This window comes from Lepus europaeus, chromosome 1 (genome assembly GCF_033115175.1).
Source record: "Lepus europaeus isolate LE1 chromosome 1, mLepTim1.pri, whole genome shotgun sequence".
Taxonomy (NCBI): Eukaryota; Metazoa; Chordata; class Mammalia; order Lagomorpha; family Leporidae; genus Lepus; species Lepus europaeus.
In genome coordinates, this window is record NC_084827.1 from 130,964,481 (window position 1) to 130,991,277 (window position 26,797).

The window sequence follows — 26,797 nt, forward strand, 5'->3', positions numbered from 1 at the left end:
AAACAGCATAGGGAATCAGATTCTCAAATTGGAAAGCAGCATGAGTAAATCACAGAGGTTAAAGACATATTCAGTGAACAGTAAATCCTATTACTAAATGGAAGTAGTCATTTAAAAGTACAGTAGGTAAGTTCAAAACCGTAGATAAAAATTAAATTGTGATAATGTGAGTTTGAAGTTAAGTACCAACTAGTGAGTTCTTGGAGTATTTTGAGTGGTGGAGAAAACCATCAAATTTCTGAGGATACAGCAGGGTGTACAAAGCCTGGGGGGTGGGACTGGATGAACCTTATGAAAAATGAAGCAAGAGGATTTGAGGCTGATTAGATAGGATTTGGGGGAGAAATAAGAAATGAAATTTGACTTCAAACTTTCAGGACTGAGGAACAGAAATAATTGTAATCATATTTCTGGAGCTTACAGCTGAACCAAAGTGATGAGGTGGTTTGTTGTTTCTGGATGACAAGTTCGGGTTTAAATGTGAAACTATGTGAACATCACAGAAACCGTAATGTCCTGGAGGCTGTTGAGATACCCGACTGCGCCTGGCTCAGCCGCAAAGGAACAGCTCAGCTCTGGATACAGGGGAGTAACTCCAGAGAAATGTTTGTTAAAGCTGTGAGTGAACAGTGAACACATTTTAGAGTAGAATCATCCTTGCTGTTAATGTTCTTTTCTTCAGAAATAATGTAACTTTTTCAGTGCAAATTACTGGCTACATTGTGTGTAAAGCTTAACGACAAATATATGTGAAATATTATTTTGGTTAGGAGAAAATTTTATTGAATAATATAATTAAAAAATTTCCTTTTGATTTCTATTCAAAAACTTGGTTTGCCATAAAGTTTCTTCTTTTCATGAACTGTATTTAATACATAGTGATTTAACTAGAATTAAACGAAGAAAAAAATTTAACCAGTAAAAATCAGGACGGCATATGTTGCAGAATTGACTTGTCTTTTTTTCAAAGACAATTTGGCTCCATATTGAATGGAGGGAGAGAAGGTTGTGATAGAATTGTATTGTTACCAGTTGTTTCCAAAAACACAATTTAGGAGTAATTTTTATCAGAAACAGGTCTTTGTTACCACTTTCAAAGTGAAAACCCCAAAGTGTTTGTTCTTAGAGCTATATTTCTTAAGCCGGTGGTAGGCTGGCTATAAAGGAGACCATCACATACATGGACATAACAAATAAGTGAGTACAGATGGTCGAATAGATGGGCACCAGATGGAAATAAAAGGCTAGACTTGATGTGGCCAGTAGCATGATAATTTGTAGTTAAATGGCAAATACAAAGGAGTCAAAAGAAAAAGTAAATTCACAGTAGCCAGTTAATTAAGCCCTAGAATAGGACATTTGGCCAGATTAGAAAAGGAACTCTGATATAAATATATCAATATCAGGCACACTAAGTCTAGAAAATTATTTAAGAAACAGACTAAGTAAAAGTATCATAGCAGATGAAAACAAGATAAATCAGAGTGAAATACTCAAAGAAAATGATTAGTAGAATTAATTTTCTATTACAACAAACTTAAGTCGTTTTAACAAAAGTTTCTACAGAAGTTATTTTCACAGGCTGCTTCTTTTTCCTCCTTTTGGTTTTAATTAGTCCTCCTTTTGATAGTCTTCCGATGAAACCTACAAAGGAAAGACCAGAACATTTATACATGATAAAGTAACACAATAAAACATTTTCTTTAGAATCCTCTCAAATTATCTTTTTTTTTGTTTTCAATCTTTTTTTTTCATATATTAAACTTTTATTTAATGAATATAAATTTCCAAAGTACAGCTTATGGGTTACAATGGTTTCCCCCTCCCATAACTTCCCTTCCACCTGCAACCCTCCCCTTTCCTGCTCCCTCTCCCCTTCCATTCACATCAAGATTCATTTTCAATTCTCTTTATATACAGAAGATCAGTTTAGTATATATTAGGTAAAGATTTCAACAGTTTGCCCCCATATAGCAACACAAAGTGAGAAAAATACTGTTGGAGTACTAGTTATAGCATTAAATAAGAGTGTACAGCACATTAAAGAAAGATATCCTACATAATATTTTTTAAAAAATTAATTAATTTTCTATGCCATTTCCAATTTAACACCATGTTTTTTTTTTCATTTCCAATTATCTTTATATACAGAAGATCGATTCAGTATATAATTAGTAAAGATCTCATCAGTTTGTACCCACACAGAAACACAAAGTGTAAAAATACTGTTTCAGTACTAGTTATAGCATCACTGAACATTAGACAACACATTAAGGACAGATCCCACATGGGATGTAAGTACACAGTGACTCCTGTTGCTGACTTAACAATTTGACACTCCTGTTCATGGCGTCAGTAATCTCCCTAGGCTCTAGTCATGAGTTGCCAGGGCTATGGAAGCCTTTAGAGTTCGCTGACTTTGATCTTATTCTGATAGGGTCATAGTCAAAGTGGAAGTTCTCTCCTCCCTTCAGAGAAAGGCACCTCCTTCCTTATCTTTTAACAATGAATCCTCAAACCTCAGTGGAAAGAAGGGGCCATCAAAGAAGGATGTACATTTCTCTGAAGGGAGGAGAGAACTTCCACTTTGCTAATAGCTGTGTCCAAATACTGATGGAGTCTGTGGTCACAAAAGGCTTCCATAGCCTTGGCAACCCATGGCAAGAGCCTTGAGTGATCACTAACGTCCGAAATAAGAGTGTTAATTGTTAAAGGAACAACAGAAGTCACTGTGCACTTACTCCCCATGTAGGACCTCCATCTTTAATGAGTTGTTCTATGAGAATTAACTGCAAAACTTGTTCTCAAACTGTACTCTATATATTGTTGTGTGTGGGGGGGTGCAAACCGTTGAAATCTGTACTTAACATAGAGTTGGTCCTCTACATATAAAATTAAACCAAAAATGAACCATAATGAAGAAGGAGATGGGAGAGGGAGTAGGAGATTGGATGTGAGTCGGGGAGGGAGGGTGGGTATACGGGAAAGAACCACTATATTCCTAAAGTTGTGCTTATGAAAAATGCATTCATTAAATAAAAAACTTTGAAAATAAAAAAAAAACACAATGAATACTCAAATATATGACCAGCTTATAAACTTTTAATTTGTGTATGCCATTCTGTAGAACAGCCTATTTGTAGGGAAGTCAACTTGCATATGTAAGATAAGCATGTCATTTAGTTCCAGTATTACTTTGACTTCTCTCAGAAATCTGTGGGCTGTGCACGGTGGCACAGCAGGTTAAGCTGACATCTGCAGTGCTGGCATTCCATATGAGCACTGGTTCAAATCCAGGCTGCTGTGCTTCTGATCCAGTCCCTGCTAATTCACCTGAGAAAGCATCAGAGGATGGCTTAGGTCCTTGGGCCCCTGCACCCACACAGGAGACCCAGAAGAAGCTCCTCGCTCATGGTTTTGGATTGGCTCAGCTCCAGCCATTGTAGCCATTTGGGCGAGTGGAACTAGTGGGTGGAGGATCTCTCTCTGTGTCTGTGTCTGTGTCTGTCTCTGTCTGTCTCTCTTTGTAACTCTGACTTTCAAATAAATAAATCTTTTAAAAAATCTGTGCTCATTTTATTTTAAAATGTGGAAATATTGCTAACCATAGCTGACAAAATTACAGATGATTATCAATTTGTCATACATTTTTCTATTAGAGACAGGTAGCACTTTTATATTTAGAAGAAATTAATGAATATGTTAGAATTCGTGTCATAAAGGGAATCTTAAAGGGACTTTGGTAGAATTCTTTAAAACAAAAGCCTAGTATGTAAAAGAGTAACATGTTTAATATGTTTTAGATTGATTTTTTTCTATGAAGACAACTAATTTCATGCTATTTTATAGATTAAAATTCATTCACAATTTCAATATAAGTTATCTGCAGTGCTAGCGAATTAATGGGAAGAACAGCTTTTTTACCTTTTTTACAAGCTGTGATACATGCTTTTTTGGAAGTGAAATTATTTTCATTTCCCCCACATCCACTGTACTTAAATGGGCGGCATTTCCCGATGATTGCATTGTAGAAGAATCTGATCTCATTGGCTTGACACAATCCTCTGTCTGCTGGGGGCAGACACCACGAGGGGCCACGAAATGCTAAAAAAAAAAAATTGAGGAAACATGGTAAGCCACATATGAAAGTGAATTTTAAGCTTTCATGTTATACTGTTTATGAATTATTCTGTGGCATATGTATATAAAGCAGTAATATGAATAAATAAGAGTAGTACTTAATAAAACTCATGTGTTTCTGTTTCACAAAAAGTGTTTAAACTATTCAGATGTCCACCATGCCAGTATATTTTTCTAAAGAATAATAAAAATAATTTCCAAAGGGACATGTAATTATTACTATTTATGTGAACAAACTAATTGTACATAGTAACATAAAACAACCATTACACAGCAATTTAGCTTCTGGAAATTTGTTACCATATATTTTTGTGTGTATGCACAGTACTAACATTTACAAATCATTTGCTCATAAATGTTCAACTTGAGGAAAACAACGTCATGGTGAGCACAATCTGTATTCATGGTGGGACACAGACACTGAATCTGAAGACATTTCTTCTCTTGCAATAAACATACTGAACACTAATACAATGACAATTTAAAGTGCAGGAATTCAGGTGCAGCACGTTTTAACTTAAAGTTTCAGGAAAGGAGTCCAGAAGTGATGTTTGATTCAGTAATAGCCTTTTTCTCATTAGTTGAAGCATCAGTTCTATATTAATGTTTTTGCAAGGGAAGCAATATTGCTATAGCTGAAAAAACAAAATACTGCCTTGGACCAGACACTCAGGCTGATCTGCCAATGGGATGAGTGATTTTCAAATACAGCCCAGAAATTGCATCCAGGGTAATAAAAGAAACACTAATCCTTAAGGTGAATGACAGAATTAGTTTCAGCATAATGGTAGTTTTCAGATCCTTTTGGGAATTTCTGTCAGTGTGGGGATGTCGGCACACTTCAGTAACACACAGCTGCTTGATGTCAATGAATCGATGCTGCAGGTAAGTTGTTGAATGGCAAAGAATCGATAGATGAAAAAGTTTAGTTGCTTTGTCAAATGATGAGATACGATACAACACATGCAGGTGAAGATTTGCCAAGTATTCAACATTGGTAGAAAATAGAACTTCAAGGAATCAGAAGTCAAGAAGGCAAATTGGTTTTGCAGAAAGCAAGAAGTCTTTACATGAATGAATCCCAGATGAATAGACAATAAAAGAAATGACATGAATTAAAATCAGGATAAAATGAAAAAAACCTCTTAAAATGATAGAAACATTCTTACCACCTCTGTCTTCTAGATATTTAAAGATTACAGTTGTCTTGGTTGGTCATATAATAAAGAAAAAAAATTCCAGAAACTATGCAACAGAATGGATACTATTGGAAAGAATATGTAAGAAAAAATTTTATTAAGGCATTTTCAGTCAAATTCCAAAACTATAATCACATAAATAATATTAAGTTTTATTAGGTCTTTGACTTCATGTACAAACACTGGTTTTAAAAAGAAACTCAAAAGATGTATAAAACTAAACATTGTTCAAAATCATGTAGACCTATATGTGTTACTTCATCCTATAGGAATTATAGTGCATGATTTTATAAACGGAATGTGCATACAAGTTAACAACATGATGCTATGACATAAATAGATAATAAGATTTTTACTCTAGTAGAGCAGGTTAACACATCTAACATTTCACACTTACTTCCATGTGACTAGTGCTGCTGAAATCTGCTTAGGTAACAAAATCCCCCAACTTAATGCTAGTTTATAAACTAGTTCTTAAGTTGTACATTAGATCTCTAGATTTGTTCATCCTACATGTTCACTGCTTTGTGTCATTTGATATGATTTTGTGATATCATAAATCAGTTAAATGCATTTAGTGAGAATACATGCTAAACTTTCTGGAAAATGCGGATGCTTCCTGTCACTAAAAATGGTTTGTGTAATAGGAATTGTCCAGCAGTCTAGAGCAGGCAAATTATAATTGAGCCCTAGTATTGTGCAATCTTTTCTAGTGTATGTGATGTGGTTTTTCATTCTAATGTGATAAAATAATATATGATTTATATATTAATTTCACATTAGCATTTTGTATACCAGTTGTATCTGTCTGCAATAAGTTACAGATAATTATGTGAATGTACTTGTAATTTGTACCCTTCTTTACCCATGTTAGTTATTATATCTTAATAGACACACCCTTTCTAAAGTCCCTTATTCCATGAGAAAGAGAATTTTTTTAATGACAGGGAGTGAACTGCTCCTATTTTATAGTACACAAGCTATAATTAACCTTGTATATGATGTGATCAAGGCTATTTCAATGGGAGGGCAAGCCTAGTGTATCTTGAGCTTCAGTCCCTAGAGTGGATATACAAGGGTCCAAGATCCTGGAGCAACAAGAAAATCAGAACAGCATCAGCGCTGTCTAAGGGCGCAGAAACATGGATGATATACCCCAGGGTGGTGGGGAGATTACTCTGCCTCACTCTTCCTTTGACTATCTAGTTACTCAACAATGTCCGCTACAGACCAAATCTACTCAGAGACCAAAGGAAGAGCTTCCCCACAATCCAGCGCATGGCAGGAGGAAGGCAGGGGTTGGGTTTGAGAGCAAATGGTTGAGAACCCTGATGCCATTTGAGAAAAGTTTAAGTACCACTCAAATAATCCAAGACATCAGAATGCCTCTGCCTACTAATAATACGTGGCTTCTGAGCAAGAAGTTGTCAGGCATGCTGCTTCATGCTGCTCCTGACTACCCAAGATCTGTTATCAGATATCTGTTCCTATTCAGAGATGCCTATCAGCAACTGAGTCCATGGAAGTTGTTGGACTCATTTTGTTTTCCTAGATTTCAATCAGGGCCTATTAAATCATTGAAACAACACAGCTTTGACCCAGATCAATAGTGAAGCTCCTAACGTTAGAAATGAGAATATTTTGGTAATGGGTTAAAATTTGAAGTTAATCACTGAGGATTCTTTCTTATACATATATGGGTAACTTTTAGGAATTTTAAAAATTATTGAAGAGTCTTCAGAAGACAATTGCTTTTCAAAACACAAAATGTTCAGGTATGTAAGCTATTCCATGTCTCTTAAGATCATTTAACTCTAAGCAATAAAACTATCATTGGATTGCCACTGCATAAATCACACTAGAATTAAAAGTAATGAAGTATATTTTAGCTACAAGGTTTTTTTTTTGGAATTATTATCATCTATCATCAAGTTAAATCATGAAGAAAAAAGAAATTGAAATTTTTGCACCTATTAAGGAGATAATCTTGATTTCAATTAACAGGTTTACTTTAAATACCAATAGGCACTTACCTATTCAAAATCCAGACTGTGATACCCACAATGAAAGAAAATACACTGGAGTGCTTGGTTTGAGTCCCATCTCTGCTCCTGTTGCCGGCTTCCTGCTAATGTGCACCCTGGGAGGCAGCAGGCGATGGCTCAGGTAGTTGAGTCTTTAACATCAATGTGGGAAACCTGGATTGAGTTTCCAGCTCCTGATCAAGCTCATGTCATTGTGGGCATATGGGGTGCGAACCAGCAAATGGAAGCTCTCTGTCTGTTTGTCTCTCTGACTCTCAAATAAATAAAAACTTTAAAAATGCAAAGATTTTGAAACAATTACATGATATGTCTTTTTTGGATATAGATTATAATTGCAGTATTTAAAGTATATTAAATGGACAGTAATCAGAGTTTTGCTCATTTTCTAAAGGGAATTTAATGATCTAATGCATTTCATCCTGATTCTACCATGAGGAACAAGTTGAGTGGCTTCCTTCTACAGGATTTGAGTATCAGAATTAAGGATTCCTCCTATCCCCATTTTTCTTTATTTTTCTGTCAGTAACTATCACAATCTAGTGAGACTGCAGAAGTGTGACGTGATGCACTAGAGTCAATTTTTCATGCAAACTGTTTTATACAATTTTTTTGAAATTTATATGATAAACTGAGTCTTATAATCATTCTGAGTCTTTACTGTGTCACCTTTCTTATTCCATTTTACATAGTTACTTAGGCTTTTATTTTATCAAACAATTCAAGTTTAGTGAACCACTTCATAACTCATGGAGTAAATTTTATTTTTGCCTTTGGAGAATTTTTAAAGGAATTGAATAACAAATCATTACTTTTATTTTATTCTGCAATAATTTTATATTAAAGATATATATATATATATAACTTTAAGTATATATATAAAAATATATATAACTTTAAGTATATTTTTAAGTATTTTATTAATTATTTTTGTAAAACTTTGAAACAAGATGAAAATTTAACAAATATAAAATTCTCCATCATTTAACCCCTGCCCTTTAAGCAGTATCAATGGCTTGTAAATATTTTCCCCAAAGTTGTTTGTATATGTAAATATATGTAAGTGTACTGCTGTTTATCATATACTTGATAATATTTGATGGATATGTCTCTAAATTTTTACACAGGAATACTTCTTTCTCTTTATTTTTGGCACAATATTTCATTTTATGAATTGACTTCAGTATATTTTGCCAATCTATTACTCATGGATTTATAGACTATTTCAGTTTGTTTTTGTGCCTAAACACAAAACATGGACCTCAGTGCCAAAAATTATTTTCTAGCTCACTATTTTTCCCCTTGCTTACCACCAAATGTAGAGGAATATTATGTGGGATAAGGAATTGCTTATACTTCCTCAAATGTTTTGCAAAAGGTTATTTACATAGAATGTAAGATCCCATTGATTTTAAGATACACTATGTTTTACTTGTAAAGAAAAAACAGTAATTGTATTTTTTATAAAATATTAGTTATAAGCTTCATCAAAATCATGTTAATTTTGAAAGCAAAATGCACCTTGAAATCAATAGAATTGTTTTTGCTAACACACCAAATTCACATGCACACATACAACTACACACAAATAAGAAAATAATGCATACTATCTATTGAACAAAAAGCTGACAGACTGTAACATCAGTGCAAAACATAATTACTCTAGATAATGTTATAAGGTAATAAGCTTAAAAGTTTATAAAGTTAAAATTCCACAAAATAGATTATTTTACACTGAGTTTATTCCATATGCTTAGGCTTCCTCCAGCAGCTGCTTATAGCATTTTATTACTTCAAGATGTGTTGATAAAGATTTAATATATTGAAATATTCCATAATATTAATGATTATGGTCTTTTGCAATGTAATAGAAATATTACATTGAAATAATCACCACAGAAATATGGGTGATTTTTCTTCTCTTTTATAATTCTCAATTTTACATACTAAAATATTTAAGAGTGAGTTCAGTATCATGGGTTTATAAATACAATAGTGGCAATTAAGTGTTTCTGTTTGGGAATGGGCAGTAGACCTGTCACCTTCTCTATGCTATAGGAAATGTGTATCTCCAGTTATTCATAGGGGGAAGTGTTGTTAAATGGGCAGAAACTTCCATTTCCAATAGAAGAGTAAAGAAGGTAGGGACAGAGAAAGTAGTCAAAAAAGTCATTTTTAAAATTCTGTATGTAGTGGAGCCGCTTAGTTAAGGGTGTAATGTAGAAGGTGGGTTGCCAAGGGCTTGGGAGAAGTCATGGGAAGTGGGCTGTAAGAATTCCTTCTCAGACAGGAAAGCCTGTCCAGATTAAATAAGAAAAGGAGAAACAGATATTTGTAGGGTTGATTTCTTTGCCTAGATATTGCTTAAGCCATGGGTACAGTTTACAAAGTCATCTTAATTCAGAGATTTTTTCCTAAACAGATCACAAAGAAAGTCACAATAAAATTACTAGTCATGAAACTTCTATGAGTATAAATCTTTAAAATAGTTATATCTTCTAATACATCAGAAAACCTTTGTATGACATAGGCACAAAAATTTAAAAAAAACTATGATTTTAGTAAAGGTGAAAATCAGTGTTTACTTTGTCAATCAGCTTTCAAAGAAAAAAATGGAATTTTGTTTATTTTAAATCTTTATGTATTTATATTTACTTGTAAGGCAGGGAGATAAAATCTTCCTTCTGCTTGTTCACTCACCAGATGATCAAAACAGCCAGTACTGGACCAGGGCATCGTTCGAAGTCAGGATCTGAGTCTTCCAGGTGGGTGACCAGAGCCCAAGTACTTGAGTCATCATCTGCTGCCTTCCAGGGTGCTCATTATCAAAAAGCAAGAATCAGAAATGGAGCTGGGATTCAAACTCAGAAACTCCCATATGGGACGCAGCAATTCCAAGAGGTATCTTCACTGTTGCATCAAAATTGTACTCTTAATAAATCGAGGAGACAGATGTATGTGTGAATGTTGGAAATAAAGAATACAAGGGGCCGGAGCTGTGGTATAGCAGATAAATCCGCTTCCTGTGGCACTGACATCCCATATGAGCAATGGTTCGAGTTCCTGCTGCTCTACTTCTGATCCAGCTCCCTGCTAACATTCCTGGGAAAGCAGCAGAAGATGGCCCAAGCACATGGGCTCCTGCACCCTTGTGGGAGACCTGGAAGAATCTCCTGGCTTCCGATTGGACCAGCTCCAGCCAATTTGGAGTGAACCAGCAGATGGAAAATCTCTCTCTGCATCTCTGCCTTTCTAATTAATTAATTAATTAATTAAAAAGAAAACAAAAGTTGGAATATTTCTGGTTTGTTCAGGTACTTTGCCAACTCCAAATTATTTGAAGAGCAGAATATATAAATTGGAAAGGTAGATTTAGGCAAAATTAAGAAGCTTCCTGAACATTAATATACTTGGATTTTATGATGTAAACATTGGTGAACCTCTGGAAGCATTGAAGGATGAAATAGACAATTCTGATCTTCCTTGATGAGGCTAACTTAACCATACATGTGTGAGTTGAATCCAATAACCTAAAATAGAGATTATACAAAAGCAACTTAAGCTATATCCAGGAGAATGGTTAAAATTAGGATGAATGTGGGAAGAAAGAGAATTAGAAGCAGAATAAGTCTAGTGTTTCTAGAATGATTAGCCAAGGAAGAAGAATATTTTTCTATATTATGAAATATCATAGAATTAATTATAACCAAAATAGTTTCATAATTTATAATTCAATTGTGGTTTTTGTTTTATTGTGGCCTTACATAGAAAAGTCCCTATATGAAGTTGGCATTGTAAACAATGCCCACAGATTAGCCAGTACCTATGTAAATAAATCCAAGATGGAAGATGGAAGATGGAAGATTGGAACCTCAGTTTGGAGAACACAGAGAATTCTGACTTTGTTCAATGATGTATAATATTTTTATGACTTTGTCCTTCCAAAATGCTGTTGTGCAAGGCTCTACCTTAATATCTAAGATAACATTGAAGTCATCAATGTGTCTAAATCCATCCCCTATTTGACAGGCATGTCCGTGAAGGATATAACCACAATCATATTTATTATTCTGATACTTTAGGTACTTTTGATAGCTCCCATCATGTAAGAGGATCCCAGTGTTGGTTGAATTGTACCGAAATTAAGAAGTACACAGACTTACATGTCTCTCTAAGGCCAAAAGATAGAATTGGAGATATGGGTTAACAAGTTGTCTGACCAAAAATAATATCCAAAGACATGAAAAGCGTATCTGTGTTTTATAATAGCTTTTACAGTGGCATATAGCTTTTCAGATAATCATAATATAAATTAAACTTATAACTTTAGTTTAGTGTTTACAGATTTTAGTTATATTAAAATTATAAATAATAAAAGTATACAAATAATACCTCTCAATGTTTTTCTGTTATAAACCAAGCTGAAGCTGGATCATCACAATCATCATCATTAAAAAAGTAATACTTTAGAGCTTATATTGTGTTAAATACTTAAGAATTCTGTCTCATCACAATATTTATAAAATATTATAAGATTTTATTTACTCTCCAAATATAACAAGTGAGGGTCTAGAACCAAGAGAAGTTGTGTGATTTTCCTTTTTTTTTCAAAGCTACAGAGTAAGTCAGGAAATAGCATAACTACAATTTAAACCCCACTCTTCATAAAACCGATGTTCTTAACCCCTATGACCGATCGTTCTGCAAACCAACTAGAAATTATAAAAAAACCACAATTGAACAAAGATATTTTAATAATTTCCAAATTTCTTTGTCTCTATAAATCAGATTCATAATCAGCTAGATATGTCTTATTCAAATTTACTTGCATGGAGTTGAGTTTATCAAGTTTGAATAGGAGAAATATATCTAATGACCATAGATCACCTAACAAGAAGGTTGGAAACAAGTTATGGGGACAATAATACCGAGCCAAACAGTGTTCAAACAGCTCAGACTTTTCAGGCAAGAATTGTCAGGTTGGCATGTTCAATCTAAAAATAACAGACCAAAAATAACAAAGCAAAGTTCCAAGTCTGCACTCTGTTACCACATTTGCTCTTGTCGGATCAATTTAATACCATTAATTAAGATAAAAAAAAAACTATAAACCTTTTGGCTATGTTCCTATGAAAGTTAGAGTTAAAATTTTTCTAATCAATGCTTGTTATATCTATGCTTCTTATATTTATTCCTGCAAAGATTACCCAGAATTCAAATGGAAAAAGGGGCAGTAACAGAACTACATAAACAGACTAGCCCAAGGCTTTCTAAACTTTGCCTATCTTGATCCTAACCTGCCCCACAGCAGTCAATACCAAATTCATACTATAAAGGGGGTGTTTCTATCCTTAGAGAAAAATATTTTATTAAATTATCATTACTGGCCGGCGCTGTGGCTCAACAGGCTAATCCTCCGCCTTGCGGCACCGGCACACCGGGTTCTAGTCCTGGTTGGGGCGCCGGATTCTATCCCGCTTGCCCCTCTTCCAGGCCAGCTCTCTGCTATGGCCCAGGAAGGCAGTGGAGGATGGCCCAAGTGCTTGGGCCCTGCACCCGCATGGGAGACCAGGAGAAGCACCTGGCTCCTGGCTTCGGATCAGCGCGATGAGCTGGCCGCAGCGGCCCTTGGAGGGTGAACCAACGGCAAAAAGGAAGACCTTTCTCTCTGTCTCTCTCTCTCTCACTATCCACTCTGCCTGTCAAAAAAAATTATCATTATTAATTTGTTAGTCTATAATTTGAATTTTATTACTCTGTAAATAGGTTTTAGTTTATAGCTTATTGGTGGTCATATACTTCAGATGTTTATTCTTACTATTTTACTAGTTACTGAAAATTAATGTCATTTAAAATAATTGTTTACAAACTAATGCCCATAATTTTTCCACTTTAAAGACATCTGTATTCAAGTTTGAAATTCATTTCTCTGAAAACTCTTACAACTGAGGCAAAAAAAAGTCTTGTTAAAGCTCCAGATTATCCAGGAAGAAAGAGATTAGACAAGTAGCAGTGGTCACTCAGGGTGACTGCATTTGGATGGCAGCAATTTTGGCTAAGATGAAGCGCCACATTTTTGTTTCTCATCAGCCCAACTGCCAGGAAGTAGAAGGCCTGATGGGTGCTCTCCAAAAGTTGTTTATTTTTGAAAGGTCAAAATGTCAAAATCTGCGTATGAGGGTTCATACACTATGCAAGCATATTTAGATTATAAAGAATGTTTTTATGCTTCTTGGTCTGAGAACTCATTCTGGAAAAGCAGATACTTCTTTGGAACTATGGAAGTGGTTTGCAGATGAAACGGATTTTTTCCGAGTTGTCCTTAGCTTTTGTGATTGACTGAGGTATGCAACTGTATGTACAACTCTTTGGTGAGGGAAAGTTTCTATGGTTGCAACATTCATCTACCATGTAATCACATTTTCAACAAGAGGTCAAATAGGTAACAACATTCTCCTGCACATCTGTAAGTTGACTTTATCGGTGATGGTGTTTAGCTGTTTATTATGTTCTTTACCTGGGTAGCACCTTTTCCAGAGGGCCATTGATAACCAAAAATATTTTTTAAAGTATACAGTTTTATTTCTTTCCACTTTTTTCCATTAATGTATGGAATCTGGACATTAGGGCATACATTGTATATAGATAAGAGAGAGAGAGAGAGTGTGTGAAGTAATCAAATGGCTTTCATGATGACAACCCATCATTTTCCCTGGATTTGGAGGCTGGTAGGGAGCAATGTGGGACTCAGTAAGGTATATAGTTTTTCCTTTTTTTAGTCAGAGAGCAACTATCAGATTGGGTTGGAAGTAGGTTTTTGGAGTTTACCAAAGATTTGTTTCCCAAATGTCATAACATTGATGTAGTCCCAAGACACCTGTTAAAAGTTATATGGAAGCAAATGGTTTTCTGACAACCACAATAATAATTCACTTATTTTCATGACTGGTCAGCTTCACTGAAAAGACCCCAAATCAACATGAACACTTGAGAACATAAGTTTTCTTTAGTACTTAAACATTTACAGTGAGATGTAAGGCAAGGAGTGTATTAACTATACATGTAAATGCTACAGTTTATTAATACTATACTCCAAAGACATCACATATTAAGGAAATACTTCAAACATAAATATTAACAAATTCATAAAATGCTATCCAATTCTAAAGATAACATGGATGCATGAATGAAGAAGACGATCAGAAAGACTTGGTAAGTATGAACAGCATTCTTCCAACCATCATTTGTTGTTTCCTTTGTAACTGTGGATCACAAAATTGATAAATAAAAAATGTGAGTCATCTGTCATGCCCTTAAACTGGGCTAAATGCTGGGGGAGGGGCCAGTCAATAAAATAGTAATACATTATTTCTTCCTTCAAAAAACTTGTAATCCAGTCAGCAAGACAGAATCAACACAAAAAATGCAAGCATGAAATGAATCACAATGGGAAGTGGGGGAAGAAAGAGGAAGAAGGCTTCCTGTGGAAGTGAAAGGCAGATTTTTGTACATTGATTGATTCAACCTCATAACAAAGCCGATTAGGTTAATACTGTAGCATTTCCAACTTCATTTCACAGTGGGAAGGTAATACTCAAGGAAGTTAAGAAACACCTTAGGTTCACACGACTATTAAGCAAAAGAGTTGGGATTTGAACCCATGACTTCAGGCTAAGGGATGTTTGTCTACTACACCATACTGCCAATCACAAAAAATCAATGAGAACCAAGTGCAATGTGTTTTCATTCTAAATATTATACACAAAGCTATGCATATTTAGAGAAAAAGCTTTACAATTATTTCTCTCATGTTTGTGAGGCAAATATTTTCTAACTTCATAGATATCCTATTAATTCAGCCACTCCCACTCTATAAAAATAAAGCTCTATCTTGAGCTCAGGGCTGTGTTTGAAAATTTAACATCTTACATGTTAAAGTGATCATATTAAGTATGTAATTGATCATATAGAAAGGATTAAGTGTCAGAGGGATCATATAAATAAGACCAAGTGTCTGGTAATAACAAAAGATGGAAATAAAAAGGAGAGAAAGTTCCAACATGGGAAGCAGTTCACACAGCAGACTCAGAATAACAAATGCACTAAAAAGCACTCTGACTTCAGAATCAGCCCTTAAGGCATTCAGATCTTAAGGCATGGAAAGCCAAGACTCTGGCAAAAAACGATCTACATAAAGGATCTCTGTGAGTGAGATCCCAGTGGAAAGAAGGGGCCATCAAAGAAGGAGGTACTTTTCTCTGAAGGGAGCAGAAAGCTTCCACTTTGCTTATGGCCCTGTCGAAATACTGACAGTTTGTGGACTCAAAAGACTTCCAAATAGGTCTTGGCAGCTCATGTCAAGAGTCTCAGGTAATCACTGACTTCAAAAATAAGAGTGGCAATTTTTAAATCAACAACAGGAGTCACTGTGCACTTACTCTCCATGTAGATTCTCTCTCCTTTATGAGTTCTACCATGAGAATTAACTGTAAAACTTGCTCTCAAACAGTACTTTATACTTTGTGTATATGGGCAGGTGCAAATTGTTGAAATCTTTACTTAGTACAGAGTTGGTCTTCTGTATATAAAGTTAATTAAGAACGAACCTTAATGAAGAATGGGATAGGAAAGGGAGTAGGAGGTAGGATGGGAATGGGGATGGGATAGTGGGTATGAAGGGAAGAACCACTATATTTATAAAGTTGTAGCTATGAAATTTGTATTATTAATTAAAAGCTTTCTTAAAAAAAAGTCTCATTAAGGAAAAATAAAACTCAATCTTTGAGACCCTGTGGGTAATTTGATAATCTTGAAATATGGAAATAAAAATAAACCTTTATTGTGCTTAACATGTATTCAAGTATCTGGTGTCAAGAAATCCCACTGGAAAAATATGTTCCCAAATCCATTTATGGTGTTCTAGTAATTAAAAATAAATTGTGAATTAAAAAAAGAATTTATCATTCCAAGCCAATTTATAGTAACTAGTAAACATTAAACATAGCTTTTAAAATGCTTTTCTATCATTTCTCAGCCTTTTGGCTAAGATCAAGTATAAAATGCTTTTCTAGTATTATCATTGAAAAATCAATTACGTTTATAAATATTTCCCTTAATAAATAATGACTACATTTAAAATATTCAAATACTCTACTCAGGTGTTGTTATTTAATGAAAAGAATTGTAAAAGAAATTGTGTTTTGGGATAGACTTTTTCCTGTAGATACTGAACTGAAACTTTAAGAATTTACATCTTTTTAGAAGAAACTGATAACTGTAGAGACTTAATAGTGGATGTAACTCTTGAATAACAAGGTGTTACATAGAACTGCATTTTCTAAAATTAGGATATATTAATAAAATTGCTAGCAATTATAGATGTAATTATTTCTTAGCTGGGAAAGCAAGAGGTCTTTACGGATCTCAGCAAATCTCTTAGATGGAATGGGTAATGAATTATCTAGGTTTTAGACAATGTTGATGGACATCTGCAGTTCCACTTTCTACATCTTGAAAAGGGTAGATCAAGAATCATGTGAGTCTTAGGAGGAATGGAGGCATAGCTTCATTTCTAACTCCTACATGTTAAGTGATTTTTAAAGTCAACATTCCCTGAATAATATTGTAGCATTGTTTCATGTTTTAGATTGAGAAGTTTATAAAAAAGAAAAAATATATGAACACATCATATAGACAAAGAAGAAAATTTGCTATAGGGATATAGATTTGGGGGCAGATATATAAAGTCAAAAATTAAAATGGTTTTATAGAAAAGGAGATGTGCTGATTTAAATGTAGTTCCTATAAAACACAATTTCTTCAATGTCTATTATTAAAGATTCTTATTATTTCCTTTTAAATTCATGTTGTCAATTTTCCTCCTCATTTAATAATTTATTCATGTAATCAATATTTATTTATTATATTTTTCAATATTAATTTACCTAAAAATCTAGAGAATACATATTATACATCAGAAAATATTTAAAACTCATTAATGCTACTTTTTCCATTTCCATCTTTCTATCTTGGTAGTATGCAGCCTACACTCATGAAATTTATGCTTCAAAAATTTAAAGACAAAACCATTCCCTCACCTACTCTACTCGTTTTAATATCAAATGACTACAGCTCTCTCCCTTTGAATTAATTAAAAAAGAAATATTTAAATATTTAAAAATTGATTCCATAATTTTATATAGCTATATTGTATCACATATCTTTACACCTGTTAACATTTGTCATTCTAAGTGATATGTTTGTAGCAATAAGATTTAGCATGCGTTTGAACATGTGACATTTAAGTAGATACAATATGTTTGAAAGACATAAGCTAGGAAGACATAAAGAAAAAAATGCAATGAAAACATTGAGTTTTATGCATAAAGCAGCTGTTATACAAACAACATAGTATTTAAAAATTAGACTTCAGTTCATCTAGCATCAAAATGAGAAGTTTGCATTCTCTTTATGGCATCTTAACACTGATTAAATACCTACAACTTAGGAAATTTACTAATTTCTTAAACATTCATTTTTGAAGATCTCATAAATTTTAGCAGAAAGATATTCACATTTTAGTGTTCACTCCTTAACCCTTGATGCTTAGACTGGGTAGAATGGGATGGGCAAAGTCTGGACGAGGCAGAACTGAAACATGAGGCATGTGTAAAGGTCATTTTCCTTTCACATGATGGCATTCAAGTACTCAGAACACACATAATGCTCCTTGTTATATTTCATGTGTCCTTACACTGCGCAGTCCTTCTGTAACTATGTTTTAAATTCTCTTTCTGACTTCTACCTGGTGGCACTCAGGGTTGAGGCTCGTCTCACAAATGATCACGTAGGTGGGGAACTAAGCTGAGCATTCACAGCCCTCATTCCAGGTAAGGCACAGTGAACATTGCCAGTATTTTAAAACAATCTGGGCAAGAGTTTTGTTTACTTGCTTGATAATTTGTTTATTATAAACAGGAAATGTTAAAGAACATCCTGATTTCTAATCCCATCTGATTCAGATACATGGCCAGGGTGAAGAACTACTCTACCAAGCACCATATTTTTATCCTAAGGTTACAATTTTTATAGCCACGGAACTCCTTAAACTCATGCCAAGTTTGCATTGGAAAGACTCACCAGGACTACTTCTATGTAAATCTCCAATTTTTGAAAGAGCACAGTAGTTTTATTACCATTTAGGTAGGACCTTTCATATATATACTGTTAAATTTCAACTTTTTGGATTGTTTCTAGCTGTTCAGATATTTGTGGTTTCTGGTTATGTATTCCACTATTATCATTAATTTCTCAGATACGCATTTTTGTGGGAATCTCCCCTATTGTTCATTTAGATGTGATAAATATGTTAACAGGGTGCAACCCAGAGAGGAATTCTGTAGAAGCCCATAAGAAAACTCCATCCAGAGTGATATAACCCTTAGGTATGATTTTCTAAGCATTTTCTGTTCTGCCCTGTGACTAATACCAGAGCACTTGCCCAGTGCAGTGCTCAGTTAAAGCACTTTAGGCTGCCTTTCACATGCCACTGCCAGTGAAATGATTTATCATCATACACTGAGGCTGATAATTCCTGATACTATTTTGTAAGTTAATTTGGCTTAGAGTTAAATATCAAAGGAAAGGTTTTCATGTGATGCATAATCAAAAGCCTACTTCAAAGCATACTTTAAAAGAGATTAGGAAATTGATCATTTTTATGGGATTATGTGTCAGAGACTTTGAATCTCAGTATTTCAACACAGCTATTAACAAAATAACACAATGGGTTTAAAGTATTTTAAGGAGTATTTCAAATATTACACTTCTATTGTTACCATGATAATATTTTTCGGGAAACAATAAAGACAATGATTCTTACCCCAACGTCTGGGAGCCTTGGTCGGCTGTTTAATCAATGTGTTATTCACAGTATTGAGCTGGGTTCTATGGTCATCCACCTGGAAATCACTCGCTGGAAAACATACAGCCAATTAAAATATGACAACATCGGTGCAATTTCATATTTACACATAAGAAGCAATGCACAACAGGAAAACGAACATCTACCAATTTTATTCATATTGCTAATGGTAAATCAGCAAACAGTGAATTATGAAGGTTACATCTTCATTTGCATGATAAAACAAAACCTGAGTATGCCTGAAATCTGACATACTTTCATTTTTAAAAGATGCCTATAAATGGATTTCAAGGAGTTGGAAATAAACTTACTTGGATTCTCACAGGTGTTCTTGCATTCTTCCAATGACTCAAAGTTGTTTAGATTGCCAAGGCACCCACCATACTTGAAACGTTCACATTGTTTTGATTGATTGTTATAAAAATATCTGGTAATATAACCTCGACAAATACCAGGATCTTCTTGCAAAAAGCAGAAATCGGGCTTTCCTAGAAAGTATAAAAATATCAGAAATCAGTGGTCTTCTTTAATAAATGTTATTTTAATTAAATTTTTACATAACTGCTTATTTAAAAGGTAAACATGAAAAATGAAAGGTAAGTAAAAATCTGACTTTATAGATCCCTATAAAATATTGACATTACATACCGCATCTCTGGTGGTACTTAGAATATTGAAAACACAACTATTGTCAAATAGTTTTAGAAGTTCTAAATTTCTCATAATAAATAAATAGTTTATAAACATTAATTTTGTAATAATGAAAAAATAAAAATTGTTGGGTTATTTTATCATGTACTACCTTTGCTTTGGAGGTACAAAATATTTGGTAAAAGTTTGCTTTAATTATTTCTATTAATGTTATGTGCATCAACATTTAGGAAAGGCTTATGAATATTTTGTGTAATTGAGATGTGGAATGTCATTGGGGCAGAGGAATAATTTAAACTTTTAAAATTGGAAATGAACATTTTAGGGTTTGGAAGCCTTCATGGCTATTCTTAGAAGTTCCTGAAATTAATATCTGTATGAGGTCTGACATCCTTCACTGCTGTGTCTCATTTTTTTTTTTCTTGTTCTAGACATTGGAGTGGCTCCAACTGTGCAAAGGCAGAAAGGAAATACATGTTCAGGAATTGAAGAGGCTTTTGCAAATGTCCAATATCCTTCTTTGATGGTGCTCCAAGGCAGGCTAAAGATAGCTGTCACAAAAGTTGTGCCACTGTCATCCACGTTACAAGTTTGTCTACCTGAATACTACGTGAACAGAATTGAGCTGATTTTCAAAATTACTGTGATCACAACGCAAATTTGGTTTGATATTGTGAAAACAAAGCTTCTGATTTCTCCATTTCCTCCTGTGTAGCCACATTACCAGAGTGGCAAAAATGAACTATGATATCTTTTTACATCTTAAAACAGTTTTGCTCGTCTATCTCAGGGAAGCAGTGCCAACAAATGTTTTACTAGAAAAAGAACATAGAGGGGCAGGCATTGTACTACCAGCTAAGACACTGACATTCCATATGAGCGTTCTTGAGTTTTAAAAGTTGCCTCTGGCCTTTGACTGCACTTTCCTGCTAATACAGACCATGGTAGGAAGTGCTGATGGTTCAAATAACTTGGGTTTGTCGTTTTACGTGGGGGAGCCACACTGAATTCCCAGGGCAGTGAGCTAACAGAGGGGAGCTCGCTCTCTCCTCTCAAATAAATAAACAAAAAGAAAATGTATTTAATAATGTGATTTCTACAACAAATGCAGATCTGGAGAAGAAACAATGTCTTATAAAAAGTTGTTAATAAAATTTCTCCTCTTAATATAATTTTTAAAATATATTTTGTGAAAATTCTCCAAGTGCCAATTTGAAAGTTAACTTTGTTTAATGTTTATTGAAGCTTGTTTTCTGAAATGAATGTTATGTGATTTCCAATATGAAAGCTATTATTATTCTCATTTTAACTATTTTTTTCAAATTTATTTACTTATTTTTTTTAATTGGCAGATGGGATTGTACATATTTACCATGTAGAATATGATGTCTTGAAGTGAATTAAAATATTGGTGGAAAATGAAAATAAAAGATAAGCTTACTGAGGCTGGCACTGTGACATAGTGGATAAGGCCTCTGCCTGCAGTGCCGACATCCCATATGGGCATGGGTTCATGTCCTAGCTGCTCCACTTCCGATAAGCTCTCTGCTATGGCCTGGGAAAGCAGTAGAAAATGGCCCAAATCCCTGGGCCCCTGCACCCACATGGGAGACCCTGAGGAAGATCCTGGCCCTGACTTTAGATTGGCATAGCTCTGGCTATTACAGCCATCTGGGGAGTGAACTAGTAGATGGACTCTCTCTGTGACTCTGCCTGTCAAATAAATAAATAAATAAAAGACAAGCTTACTTTGGTGCAACATTTTTTGAAATTCATGCATATAAGACATTTTAACATGTTTGTGGAACATGCATAGTATTAAAAAGCTATGAATGGATTTCAAATTTTTTGCACCAAAATACACTTATTTTTCAGCTTAATTTTTCCACAAACTTTTTGAATGGCCTTATAGATTGTGGAACTGTGAAATCCAGCTAATTAGAATGTGCATCTCCTTTTGTGATAAGAGAGCCTAACATCCAGTCTCCTAGCATATCTCAAGAATACAGTATATGACATTAATTATAGACACCATACTGTACAGTAAATCTCTTGAACTAATTTTCCCTCTTTGATTGTGAATCTGGCCACCCTCCTCTGCCATCTGAGTCTCTGACAATCAGCATTCTACTCAATTTTATTTTTATGAAATTAACCTTAAAAAGTCCAAATATGAGAACATTCAGTATTTGTCTTTCTGTGACTGGTCACTTTACTTGACATATCCTGCAGAGTTGATTGTGTTGGTGTGAATTATGGGATTTTCTACTATTTTATGTTTGAATAGTATCCGCTTGTGCATGCATATCACATTTTCTCTTTCCATTCGTCCACTGATGAACCTTCAGGTTGATTCCATATCTTGATTATTGTGGATAACGATTCAATAAACAAGGAGTGCGGACACATCTTTCATAAACTGACTTCATCTCTTTTGTGTTCACACCCAGCTGTGGGATTGCTGGCCAAGTGCAGTTCTATTTTTAATTTTTGAGGAAGCTCCACACTGTTTTCCGTGGTGGCTGTTCTAATTACAATCACACCGGATTGCTCCAGGGCTCCCTTTCCTACGCATACTTGCCAACAGGTGTTGTATTTTGGTAATAACAGATTTCAGTATCATGAGATGATCTCTTGCTATGGTTCTGATTTGAATTTCCTTGGTGATTCGTAATGTTGAGGTTTCTTTGTATCATTTACCGCTTTTTCAAAGTGAATGTTACTATGATTTGTGGTGAATATATATTGAAGAATGAAATAATATTTATAAGGGAATGAAAGAAATACATTCAATATCATTCTGATTTGTTTTAGTTTTATCATGTACTTTTTTGTGAAATTTCAAACCATAGTGTAAGAATTTTATGCTTTAAAATGTGGATGAGTAAAAATATTGTACATAAAGAACAGGAAATGATAACATAACTTATGGAATTAATAGATTCCATAACTGGAAGTTATTTATATGAGACTGTAGGACTGAACTTATTTTTGGGATAAAGTAAAAAATGCACACCTATTGGGTAATTCTTCTTGGGCTTATACTTTAAAATATGGCTATAAATAAAGAAATAAATTTCCCATATTTGTCAGACAAAGTAGCATTCTTGGGGCTGGCACTGTGGTGTAGCAGGTAAAGCCGTCGCCTGCAGTGCCAGTATCCCATGTTGGCGCCAGTTAGAGTCCTGGCTGCTCCACTTCCGATCCAGCTCTCTGCTATGGCCTGGGAAAGTAGTTGGAGGATGGCCCAAGTCCTTGGATCCCTGCACCCATGTGGGAGGCCTGGAAGAAGCTCCTGGCTCCTGGCTTTGGATTGGCACAGCTCCAGCCATTGTAGCCATCTGAGGAGTGAACCAGCAGATGGAAGACCTCTCTCTCTCTCTCTTTCTTTTTTCTTTCCTTTTTTTTTTTTTTTTTTTTTTGGACAGGCAGAGTGAACAGAGAGAGACAGAGAGAAAGGTCTTCCTTTTCTGTTGGTTCACCCCCCAGTGGCCACTGCAGCCGGCACATCGCGCTGATCCGAAGCCAGGAGCCAGGTGCTTCTCCTGGTCTCCCATGCGGGTGCAGGGCCCAAGGACTTGGGCCATCCTCCACTGCCTTCCTGGGCCACAGCAGAGAGCTGGACTGGAAGAGGAGCAACCAGGACACAATCTGGTGACCCGACTGGGACTAGAACCCGGAGTGCCGGTGCCACAGGCAGAGGATTAGCCTATTGAGCCACGGCGCCAGACTCTCTCTCTCTTTCTCTCTGTCTCTCTCTCTCTCTGCCTCTGCCTCTCTGACTCCGCCTTTCAAATAAATAAATAAATCCTTTTTTAAAAAAGTGCATTCTTGTCAGTTTCATCTACAATCTCTGCTATAAATGGGTGCTGAATTAAATTTGAATTAACAGATCATTGATTTCTGAGTTATCGAATGTGTGATAGCATTATTTTACAGCAAAATTTTGCTTGCATATACATTTGTTCCTAATTCTATGTTTAGTTTTTATTAAGTTAGTATTCTATTCATGAAAGTATCTCCTTTTAGTTGATGCACAATAACCTCTTTAAAATTATGCTGTGTTCATTTGGGGCTTCCTTTAACTGTAGTCCTGAATATTTGTGTTAATTCAATGTTTACAGGAAGCTATTTTTTAAAATTGTAAATCAATACATATACAAATATCTGCTTGTGTTGTAGTACAAAATTTGTTATTAAATTTATTTTAATTCATTGGCCAGGGAATACATTTTAAGATCATCATTGATTACAAATTTTCAACTATTTCCTATACAACTAAATCAACATAGTAAAATTAAAATACACTTTGAATTTTGTGCTTTCATGTCCTAAGGTAAATAACTTGGTCTTTTTGTTTAACATTTGTTCAAGTTTAAATGTTATCATGGTTACTAGATTAAATCAGTTGCTAGGCCTCTTTTAAAAGGAGGTTGGTTTTCTTGATCTGTTGGTAACATTATCTTTCTTGTGCTGATAAAATACGTTCACTAAAAATTATTTACCTTAGTTAAAATAAGTGAAACAATCTGTCATGGAATTAAATATTTGTATGAAAATACTAAATAAAATGGACATAGACAATTGTTTATCATTAAATATCAACACTTTCTTTGGTATTTAGAACTGTTGATAAGTCTAAGACATACGGCCACTCAGGGGGATTTTGTCTGAAATTTGCAAATGCCATGTAATGCCAAGATTAATTAGGGATTAGGGACCAGAGAACTAAAATAAGACTAGCAACATCTAAATTACTATCTGGAAGCTCTTCAAATGTCATGTATGACACTGGAATCTGTGTGATGTAAAACTAAATACTGGGCTGCTTTAGGATGAGAACAAGTATGTTTGCAACCTCCTCATCAAATATCATACATATTGTTTCTAATTTTTGACTATGTCGACTGAACAAAATCTTCTAGAAGATCGTATGGAGTTATCATCAATCCTGTGCTAGAGAAAACTAAGATTTGAATATATAACTGCCTTACATAAATTCTACCAATTTACACATAACTAATGCTCACCTTTTTGAAATGGCAGCTTTGTAGTCATCTTTGGATAATCTGCAATAAAAATAATACATTTTTGTAAATCACAATAATTTATAAAGTAATATTATGAATTTGAATTTAACAAGCAAACTAAGAATGCATTCATTACCATAAAATTTTCCTTATATAAAATGTCTAAGTTATTTAATTTTACTTTCTGGAAATATTATTTTTTTCTAATTGTTGAAACCACAGTGCCACTTCATATTACTATAATAATGTATTAAAATGATGTTAAATTTTCTGACACATTTACATAAGTGCGAATTCACACTCATTAAGTTTACTGTTCAGTATATCTGTAGTAAAGTGGTTATTTAAAATAATGTGAACTATAAAAGTAATTTAAGCAGCCTACTTTAGATACAAAAGTAGATAATTTCCATACAGGCTTGGGAATCAGGGTGGAAGGAACCAGGATTACCTTCTTTCCTATTTCTTCCTCCTGTCTCACTGTCTCAGTGCAATTACAAATTTAAAATTATTACCAGATGCAGAGAAGAAGTGAAGCAAAAAGCATCTGGACACATTATTTGGCTTACACTTAGAGAATTAATGAAATTAGGGACCGGTTCTGTGGTGTAGAAGGTTAAGAATTAATGAAATTTTCCCATTCAGAAACTAGAAAGTTAGTTAACTTTGACCTACTGTATTTCAGGTTGGATTCTGAGTTCTAATCTAAATGATAGTAAAGTTAAAATTGATGTAGTAAGTGTGTGAAGCTTTAGCTTGTTCATATAGAAGTTAGCAAAGTTGAGTGGAATATTTGCTTTGTCATATAATCATTTGTTCTACAAAAAAAGCTTTAGTCAAAGCAGGTACAATTAGTTGTATGACCAACCAGAGAAACAGAAAGGGAGAGACAGAAAGTAGAGAGAGAGTAATATGACTAAGGTAATATGCCCCTATCAGCCACTGGCTCACTGCTTCTCCTTAAAACCATCAGGTTATCTTCCTATACAAAGCAAAATGTCTATGAAAGGAAATCTACTTGGGCCAATCTCCTTTTTGAATTGTAGTATGCTTACTCTGTTGAATAGAATAAAATAAAATGAACTATTTCTTTAAATATATATATATATATATCTTTCCATATATGCACACATACATATATACATGTTTATACACACATTTATATGTTTTATATAGTAATTTTAAGTTTTAAATATAAACACATCTCGTGTGTGTTATCTTTTCATTATAACTAGTCAACCCCGTATTAATATCTTGTAATTACCTATTGGATTTTCATTATAGTTTTCTATTAAAATATATTTGATATGTAAAACAAAATATTCTGTTTTCAAAAAAATCTTCTAAACATTTTATCCCTGTCTATCAAAATTATGTATTGAGTGGGCTGGCACTGTGGCATACCAGGTAAAGCTACTTATTGTGGAATAGTCAGGACTCTAACTTAACCCTATAAGGGATATTAGTGCCATAGGCTATTAGCTCCCCACTAATATACCTGGGAAAGCAGTGGAAGATGGCCCAGATACTTGGGCTTCTGCATCCATATGGGAAACCTGGAAGAAGCTCCTTGCACCTGGTTTCTGATTGGCTCAGCTCCAGCCCTTGTGGCCATTTAGGGGGTGAACCATTAAGTGGAGGATCTCTCCCTCTGTCTTTCTTTCTCTAACTGCCTTTCAAATAAATAAGTAAATCTTTTTAAAAAAATTATGTACTGAGAATAATTGCATGATAATAAGTATTTATTAAATTTTAGTAATCAATCATATATAAGCTACATTATTTTTTAAATTAATATTGGTTATATTTTAA

General features: G+C 34.3%; 1 protein-coding gene across 1 annotated transcript in view; it reads right to left on the reverse strand.

The window, feature by feature from the left end:
* Positions 1–206: 206 nt before the first annotated feature.
* TFPI (tissue factor pathway inhibitor) overlaps positions 207–26,797 on the reverse strand; it is a 68,005-nt gene continuing 41,414 nt past the window's right edge. Inside the window, exons 4-8 of the mRNA XM_062188930.1 lie at positions 24,986–25,024; positions 19,616–19,792; positions 19,263–19,355; positions 3,925–4,104; positions 207–1,644 (exon numbers count right to left, since the gene is read on the reverse strand). Of these exons, the coding sequence (XP_062044914.1) occupies positions 1,538–1,644; positions 3,925–4,104; positions 19,263–19,355; positions 19,616–19,792; positions 24,986–25,024 (596 nt within the window). The 3' untranslated portion in view covers positions 207–1,537. The remainder of the gene's footprint in view (positions 1,645–3,924; positions 4,105–19,262; positions 19,356–19,615; positions 19,793–24,985; positions 25,025–26,797) is intronic.